This window comes from Typha latifolia, chromosome 15, assembly GCF_019914945.1.
Source record: "Typha latifolia isolate L0001 chromosome 15, TyphaL0001v2, whole genome shotgun sequence".
Taxonomy (NCBI): Eukaryota; Viridiplantae; Streptophyta; class Magnoliopsida; order Poales; family Typhaceae; genus Typha; species Typha latifolia.
The window spans coordinates 7967719-7976954 of record NC_133100.1 but is presented as its reverse complement, the minus strand read 5'-3'; the positions used below and the strand labels follow the sequence as shown (position 1 = coordinate 7976954).

The 9236-nt window shown below is 35.4% G+C and overlaps 1 protein-coding gene across 2 annotated transcripts; it reads left to right on the top strand.

Moving 5' to 3' along the window:
• Positions 1-3622: 3622 nt before the first annotated feature.
• On the top strand, positions 3623-7997 carry LOC140802101 (lipase-like PAD4). Of its 2 annotated transcripts, XM_073157532.1 has the most exons (5): positions 3681-3855; positions 3995-4325; positions 6185-6931; positions 7015-7249; positions 7379-7997. In XM_073157532.1, the coding sequence occupies exons 1-5, from the start codon at positions 3818-3820 to the stop codon at positions 7765-7767; spliced, it is 1740 nt and encodes a 579-aa protein (XP_073013633.1). In that variant the 5' UTR covers positions 3681-3817; the 3' UTR covers positions 7768-7997. The 2 variants fall into 2 exon arrangements, with proteins under 2 accessions (XP_073013632.1, XP_073013633.1); XM_073157531.1 differs by having other exon boundaries at positions 3623-3855; positions 7015-7997.
• Positions 7998-9236: the final 1239 nt, after the last annotated feature.

The window sequence follows — 9236 nt, the reverse complement described above, 5'->3', positions numbered from 1 at the left end:
ATCATTCCCTGCTTCATATCTCAACATCTCTACCAGTAGCTTTTCTCATTCACCCTATATGAATTTTTCATACGCACTTATAGATTCGCAGCTAGAATTGATGGATCTGAGTGACCTCTTTTTGGCTACAAATCATTTGGCTTTATACCGCTTTTTCCGCCATGAGTGGGGCTCTTTCAGTAGGGGTTTTCCAGTTTGAGAAGTAACATTTTCAGTGCAAAATTTACTTTTTGACAGACTATATTTGTATTGAAAAACAAAACCTCCCCATTAAATTTTAGTAATACTAAGATTAAATTTTGTATAAATTATATACACCTAAAGAGCGTTGAATTAAGCATCTTTCTTAGAAAAACAATTAACTTTTTAACTCATTGTGAAATGATCTAAAATAAAAATAATTTATTTGGATTTCTAAATCATAACATATGTTAAATGCATTTGTTTTGTTTGTGTTGGTGACCATTGACCTAATTCCATTGGGATGGAGGTGCCAGGAGTCGTGCTGCCTGTTTTTGACTCCCTCCCTAATTTTGGCGACCACCAGTCACCACTCTCCTAAAAGTCATCATCTTCCATAATTATCGTCATTAGATGGTAATTATATACTAAATCTGATCCATTCGCCTATGTTACGAGGAACCAATTTTAATTATAAGCTATGATTCCATACTAACCAACTAGTTATTAAAAATAATTTTTATTCTTTGATAAATTAAAGAGTATACATATGTGACTAGATTAGTTGATAAAAAAATTAAAATTTAAGTAATTTTTTTAATGCTTACCCTTATAACTATTTCCTTATTATTAATTTTATCTTTTATAAAAAAAATAGATAGTTAAGAGAGAGAAATGAAATATAATTAATTTAACCTTACAATTTAGAAAAAATGATCCGTACTTTCAATTCATATGACCGGTACTTTCAGTTAATTTTATTTATAAAGAAATCAATAATTTTTATTAAATTATTTGCTTTTAATTATATCTTTTTATCTCGCCAACTTTAGAGTAGCCAAAGAGGGCTCTCGAGTCTCTTTCAAGTTTAAACGTAGTGACATCACTCTTGTTTTGGGTAGCAACTTGCAAGTACGGGTGTAAACGAGCCGAGCTTAATCGAGCCTGGCTCTAATCAAACTTGGATTGAAATTAATTTCGAGCCTGTCTTTGTGATCAAGCTTGAATTGAAATAATTTTAATCCGAGCCAATTTCAAGCTTAAACAAGCTGCTCAATTAGTAATTTCAAGCCTTATCATTTTCGAGCATGAGTAAGCTTGAATTAATTTAGACTTGAATCAAGCTTGAAATAAAACCTAATTCAACTATAAAGATATAAATATTACTAAAATATAAATTACAAGTAATAAAGATAATTGTGTCAAAAAACTATAAGCAACCAAAATATAAATTATAAATAATAAAGATAATTGTGTCAGAAAATAATAGCTGAAATTCTGAATGAGTGAAAGTGTTTTGATATGATGGTTCATATTAGTTTGATATTACTCATATTATATATATATATATATATATATATATATATTCGAGCCTTATAGAGCTAACTCGATCGAGCCGGCTTGGGATCAAGCTTGGCTCGAATTTAATTTCAAGCCTAGCTTTAATGATCAAGCTCGGCTCAGCCTATTTTTGAGCCGAGCTTGATCTACCATTATCATCGAGCCGAGCTCGAGCTTGGCTCGAACTGGCTAAATTATTTTGACAGCCCTACTTGCAAGTCCTTTGGCCCTTTACATTTTGGCATCGTATTACGAAGTGGGCCCCAGTCAGGTCTAGGTTTGGGTCATGGACTACGTCGACGTCTCGGTCTAATTTTGAATCTCGAGAAATTTTTATATAATTTGCCACTGAAATCATAACTCGTGGAGAGTTCATAAATTTGTATATATATATATATATATATATATATATATATTTTTTTTTTTTTAAATTTAATATAACATCAAATAAAATAAACTCTTGAAATAGTGATCTTGGAATAAAACACTGCGCCAGCCAAGAAATAAACAAATGCGTTACAAATTTCGACTAGCACAATTACTCTTAAAAGAATACTTATATTATTTTCAAAGGTACCTAAATTTATTGAGAACTTTTTACTATTTTAAGTGTGCTAAATTTTATTTAATTCGTAGGAGACTTAGGTTAGTGACTTATATATAAATTTGAAAATCACTAAGAAAATTGCTAAGTATGAAAATAAAATCACATAAATTACTAACCCAATCACCAATTTATTTGAAAGTTGGTGAATTAGGAAATAATTTATATGAAAATATTTTTCCAAGCATTTATCAATTTTCTTAAGAGTTATTTAAAATTTTTACATAAATTGTCGACCTAGTTAATTTACTTATATTTAAAAATTATTATCTTAGTCAGTAATTTTCTAACTCATCTAGTTTTTAAAGTATACTAGATTGGGAGCTTTTTGACTACTTTTAAGTCTAACTCAATTTTTTTTATATAGTTCTAATAACACTTTAAAACTTATATACAAAATTATGTATATTTTTAAAAATTAAATTGTTAAGTGGACGAGTAACTTATTTTAAACCACTCAAAAAACTCCATATAAAATTGCTTTCAGGTTCAATAATTTATATAATAAAAGAATTGGGACGGCTAGTTTGGTCAAAGGCTCCTAATCTGGTTTTAAAAACTAGAAATAAGGACTCAAATTTATTACACGTGTTGTTGACCATCACCAACATTTGAAATTTTCTTCGTTCTAAGGAGTCATCTAAAATTTTGATGGTGATCACATCTCATTGTTTACCTCATCTCATCTATCTCTCTCTCTCTCTCTCCTTCTGTCGTGCTTGGCGTTTTCGTTCCAGTGTTCTACGCACCCATCAATCGTAACTAACTCCAGAACCACAAAAATGGTAAAGATCTGAGAGATTTTTAATATTAAACTGTTTCTATCAAGTCAAGTTGAGTCGACTAAATTTAGTTACTTAGTTTTACGTTATTATTTTTAATTTTAAATAAATCAGATAATTCGTATGTAGATCCGATCCGCTAGGGATTATACTCCTATAAATAGGAGTGGATATGTGTTGATAAGATTCATTGAAGAAATCTGAGTATAAACAAGTTATAATTTTTATTCTTATTTTTTTTATCATAGTTGTTAGATTGCTTTGTCATACACTACCACTCTTGGCCGTCTGCCATCCTCCGACGACTACCGCAACGTCGGATATTTACCGTTTTGACATCTCTCAACTGTTTTATTTTTTAACTCCTCATCCTAATCTTCGATTTCTAAAGTCATTAGAACTCTAACTCACGAGGCTACCACTACCTAAATTTATATAATTTTCTTATGTCCAGATCGCAAAATAAACTTACCCATTTCAATAGTAACTACGAATTTTCAATAATGTGAATAGTTTTGTTGAACTTAAATTAGCTTTAAATATTTAAAATAATTTATATAAAGATAAAATAGTCAACTCAATGATTTAAGAGTGACAATTATGTAAAAAAATCTTAATAATTTAAAAGGAAGGCTTCGTTTATAATGTAGCCAAATTGTAGGCGGCTATTTGTAATTTTTATCTTATAGCCCACATGCAAAATGTTTGTTGAAATGCCCAAGAGAATAATATGAGTTATAATTATAACTTTACAGTGGGATCATTCTAGAACGCAGATGCTATCAAAATCGCACCATGAAGTCATTGCAAGTCTTTGTCTAGAATTTAATCCTACGCGTGAAAAAGTGAAAGCTAAAGGGGAAAGACCCTCGCATCTGATCTCCTCGTTCAAACGGGTTTCTCGGAGACCATGGAAGGAGGAAGAAAGAAGGAAGAAGAGAATTCTATGTAAGTATTCATTCATCTTCCTCTGACATGAATGGATATGGAGTGAATGAGTTTCGTTACATATATATGTATATATGTATATATATATATATTATATAAAGCTAACTTTGTAACTTTGGCGCCGGGCCGAATTCGAAAGGTTTGAGACGAGCCATGTATTGGGTTCTCTCTTGGCGTCCTCCCCTTTGCTGGCTCAGGCGTGGCAGCAGTGCAAGCTAGCCGACGGCGGCGGCTCCAGCTTCGCCGCCGCCAGGTACGGCGACACGGTGTGCGTCGCGTTCTCTGGCGTCCACGCGGCGCTTTCAGTCGCCGAAGGCGGCGATGCCGAGGTGTTCGGCGCGGTCCCGATCGACGGCGGCGCGGCGCGGGGGATGTTCGCGACGCTAGCCGGCGGCGAAGGGGAGGAGGTGCTGGTCCAGGCCTTGGCCTTGCACGTTTTCGTTGCCCTCTATAATACCCCTGAATTCCAGGTAATTAAGCGCCGAATTCGACTTCTTTGATTCTATTTTGATGAATTCTGTTATATTTAAGAAGCAAGATTACATCTTGCTTCTTAATTTGTTGCAGTTTGTTGGACATCAACAATCTCTTTTTGGGTCAAAGGCTAGAATAGAAATTTCTAGTAAATAGGAAATGGCAATCAAAATTCAGAAGTACCTGAATCTTATTTCTGAAATGTACCTCTATCCTTTATGATGATGTGAATATCTGATTTATTTGTGTTAGAATTTAAAAGATAAATTGTTTTCTAACCAACCGCTTAAGTTTTTAGAGAGTTGATGAATTAATAATTTATAGTACTAATTTAAGATCTAAGGCTTGACATCAGTATAAGATCAGCTAAGCAAACTATGTAGGCCAAGGGGTTGCATTCAAACTTCTAACAAATGATGTAGAAGCTTTAGATTTTGTTGGGAAGAACCGGAATTCTGGACTGTCTAGCTCATATGTAGGCTGGCATCATATATTGGGCATCCTAATATGAACTTGTCCTTTTCCTGTGCAAATTGTCTTATAGCTGTATGTTTCAGATCAGTAGGTCCTACTACACCCTGCAGTTGTCACAATGACCCTTGTTCCATAGCAGCCAAACTAGAAAGTGTAACTACTGCAGCCGCAAAAGCTGGCCAAGATTTCACAAGAAAGCAGCTTAATTGATTTACCTTCTCTAATCAATGTTTGATATGTTTTTTTTTACTTTTAATTCATTCTGTTGTGCTAAATTGACAAAACAATTATCATGCATAAAAGAACAGCTTGCACAATCTAAATCATTGGAGGATATGCCTAACTTTATTCTTAAGAGATTGATTTGATTAGGTCTTTTTGTATTTATTGGCGAGCAGTGGGGCATTGATACTTTGGATTACAAAAGGTGGAATCTTTAGATTGACAGCCTTTTCTGATGCATGTCTACCATTCAAATGTTGTGGATATCTGTTGGTCGTCTTCTCTTTTGTCTAGGTCTAAGAAGTAGCATAACCAGCTATACCATTACAAGAGTATTTATCTTAAATTGTGCTATAACTGCTTATACATAGACTAAGAAGTGGGTTTCTTAGTGCATGAGGCCTCATGAATGCAAAGTTCAGAGATGGCACAATGTTCACAGTCTTACCGTTATTACTAGGGAGGATGTTTGTATGAATTGAATTATAAATTCTATATTGAAGGAAAAATTATCAAATACTTGGCTTGTCTATCATATAGGTTATCCAGAACACTAGGTACTATTTGAAATAAAAACTAACCTAAACTTAAATACCCCACTTCATGTCGATGGTATTGAGCTTAGCTGGTTTTCAACCGTAATGTAGATAAGAGGATCATGGATTCAAATCTTGTGTTGTTGATTCTATTTTCCAGTGATGATTGGATGATATATGGCTGCTTAGATTGTAAAGGTGAGGGTTAGCTCTATGTCTAGCCGATTAACCTAGGTGACTCTCATGGGTTAATGGGCAGGTGGCCGATAGTTCAGAAAGGAAGGCACTTATTTTTTATATAACAAAAAGGTCTTTCTAACTTCATGAAGCCATACTAGATACCAGGTGATATATGGAACTTAGTCTTGATCTCTCTGTATTGGAAGTACTCATGCAGTAATCAAAACAGTGCAGATAATCTTTTTCACGTTTGTGAATTGGGGGAAAATCTTACCATGGATTTTGTTCTCCTTTCATCGTATAGTTTTAATTTGTAAGTTGTTATTGTGTTGTGATCTCAACCTAACCAACTGGAGATTCAATCAACATGATGATGGTTTGGCTTTTAACCTCAGAATTATGAGTTATCTGACCCTTTTCTTCTTTCTTCTCTTCACGGTTAGATGCTGCTAGAAGACACCAAGAACAAAACAGTAATCTTCACAGGCCACTCCATTGGAGGCTCCATCGCTTCCCTAGCAGCACTTCACCTCCTTTGCTCATCATCCTGCTCATCTTTTCCTTCCTCCACCACCTCTCTCTTATGCATCACCTTTGGAAGTCCATTACTGGGGAATCAGGCTTTATCCAGAGCTATTCTGAGGGAGAGATGGTGTGGTAATTTCTGCCATGTTGTTGCACAGCACGACATCATGCCAAGGCTCCTCTTCTGCCCCCTCAACTCCATCTCTCCTCATCTTGTAGCCAACCTGCAGTTGCAGCAGTTCGCTATGCGCCATCCACAGTTTGCAATGCCCACATTGCAGCTATCTGATGAAGAGAAAGCCGAGCTGCATAAGTTTATCTCGATGCACACTGGTGCAGCTGCAATGGAACAGAAGTTTTCTGCAGTGGCTCAAGACAGAAACCCATATAGGCCATTTGGAAGCTACGCATTGTGTTCTATGGAGGGTGCAGTTTGCATTGATAGTTCAGTAGCAGTGCAGATGCTCTATGTTACGTTTGTTACTGCATGGACCGCGGATTCTAGCATCGAAGCACAGCATCTATGTTATGGGGATCTTGTGGTGCAAATGCCACAGCACTTGCTGCTAAAAAAGAGAATTCTGATTGAAAAAGACGAGGCTACCAAATCAAACTATGACGCAGGGATCTCCCTCGCACTCAGGGCTTCAGGAATTGGAGTTAAGGTTATATAAATTTTCAGACTTGTACTTGTCGATAAAGATTTTGTTGGTTGTACTTGAACGGTATTTAACAAGATGACTGACAGGGCATTGGAGCCATGGCAGCTTGCGAATGCTTAAAGATGTCGAAGAGGATGGGGCGTAGTCCTAACTTAAACTGCGCCAATCTAGCATTAAGGCTGGGCAAGATAACACCTTGCCGCGCTCAGATAGAATGGTACAAGGCCTCCTGTGATGATGACATGGGATACTATGATTCTTTCAAGCTCAGGAAATCTCCGAAAAAGGACTCAAAGGCAAACATGAACCGCATCAAGCTAGGTAATTTCTGGGACGATGTCATCAACATGCTTCAGAACAACCAGCTTCCGCATGATCTCCATAAGCGATCCAAGTGGGTCAATGCAGCTCAATTCTACATGCTTCTCATTGAGCCATTGGATATTGCAGAGTACTATCGGAATCAGAATCACAAGGGTAAGGGGCACTACTTGACTCATGGGAGGGAGAGGAGGTACAAGGTGTTTGATAGATGGTGGAAAGGAAAGGACAATGTGGAGAGTTCCAACTTTAAGAGGAGCAAGTTTGCGGGGTTAACGCAGGATTCATGCTTCTGGGCTAAGGTTGAAGAAGCAAAGGAGTGGATAGAGGATGTCAGGAATGAGACTGATTCTATCAAATTGGCGCAACTATGGAAGAAGTTGAACAATTTTGAGTCTTACTCCAAGCAGTTGGTTGAGAGGAAAGATGTGTCCATAGATGTATTGGCTCCACATTCAAGTTATAGTCTATGGGTAGAAGAATGGAAGGATCTCAAGTTAAAGTGGTGCTCTAAGTGATTCTAAAGTTCTTATATAATTAGTAAATTTTGGTACTAATCCTGACTGCAGTAACTGGAGCACTGGACTTGTTTTGTTGTTGTAGTTGCTGCTAGTAATTACTTTGTATATATTTCCAAACTAGTCATGACAATGAGGGAATGATTCATGGCTGAGTTGATCCGTCTGTATATATTAATCAAGAAGTGAAATAAAAGTCTTGCACTTTAGGATGCAACTGCCTTTTATCAGACACTTTCCAAGTCATTTGATGACATATTCTTCTAAGAAGTTTAGACCTTTTGCAGAGCAAAGTGTAGACTTTTTAGATATAAGACTTTCCATCTATTCAATAGTACAGAGGTAAAAACTTCAAAGCTTGAACAATTTGTCCATCTTTTTGACTTTAAATTGGCAGACATTTCCAGAAGACTATGAATAAATTGGCATGGGAATGTAGTGATTGGGAAGTAGTGAGTTAAGACTCCATCTACATGTTGAAATTTTTATCACTTGACCTTTATAAATGATTGAGACCAACTCCGGGCTAGGGCATAATTGGACCCAACTGGGCTTTGTGGTCCATTAACCTTGTTCTCTGGATAGCTAAATGAGGAAAAAAAATTTTTATTAGCTTTTAGTTTTTATTTTTTTTATAATTAAAGGAGAGCTGAATCCAGTTACACTTGTACCACCTGTTGCTTTATGAATTTTTTTTCTTCTAATATTACACTTAATTTGATTAAAATTATTTTAAAAATCATCTTGCCTCTCTCCTACCATCTATCGATTTCCTTCTTACAAACCCAAAATTTCTAGGTAATCTTCTCACCCATCTCTTTTCTCCTGCCATCCATCTGTCTTACAAGTATGCAGTACATACCTATAATAATAATCTTAATTTAAATTTATATGTTAAATCAAAAGTATTTGAGTTAATTTTTACTTTATCTCAATTTTATGTTATATTAAAAAGTAAGAAGGTGATGCATAAGATTATTATTCTAGATTAGAGATATAAATTTAGGTGCAATAATCTAGAATAGCTATTCTAAACTTTTCTCTATTCTCAAAGCAAATAGGGTTAAGAAACTACAACTATGTGGCAATGCATTAGTGCACTCAGCTGCCCAAAATTTTGATCCAGTCTCCCAGCAACATTAGCTAACCTATTCGCCAATAGAATAATATTCAAATAATTAAATAAGCTCATATTTTATGAATATATTCGGGTTCGAATAATAGCGGCATCTGTCAAATTGTGGCACCATTAAATTTTCACTTCTCTCAGAATATTAGCTAATCTATCCGCCACACAGAAGCCTCCTCTAGAAGTATAAAAATAGTTAATCATCAACTTCTAGTCATCAACAATGATGTTCCTTATCCTCCAAGGTGGGAATTCTACTGTTATAAGCTCCTAGAGATGTTTTTTTCAAACAAAAGACTTCAAAAATTTCTAGGAGAACTATGCAACAACATGAATGCTT

Excerpts from the sequence above, each read along its gene's own strand:
- LOC140802101 (XM_073157531.1), top strand. The coding sequence starts at position 3,818 with ATGGAAGGAGGAAGAAAGAAGGAAGAAGAGAATTCTAT. Across the intron at positions 3,856-3,994 it reads AAGGAAGAAGAGAATTCTAT|GTTTGAGACGAGCCATGTAT; the intron begins GTAAGTATTCAT and ends CGAATTCGAAAG. Across the intron at positions 4,326-6,184 it reads ATAATACCCCTGAATTCCAG|ATGCTGCTAGAAGACACCAA; the intron begins GTAATTAAGCGC and ends CTTCACGGTTAG.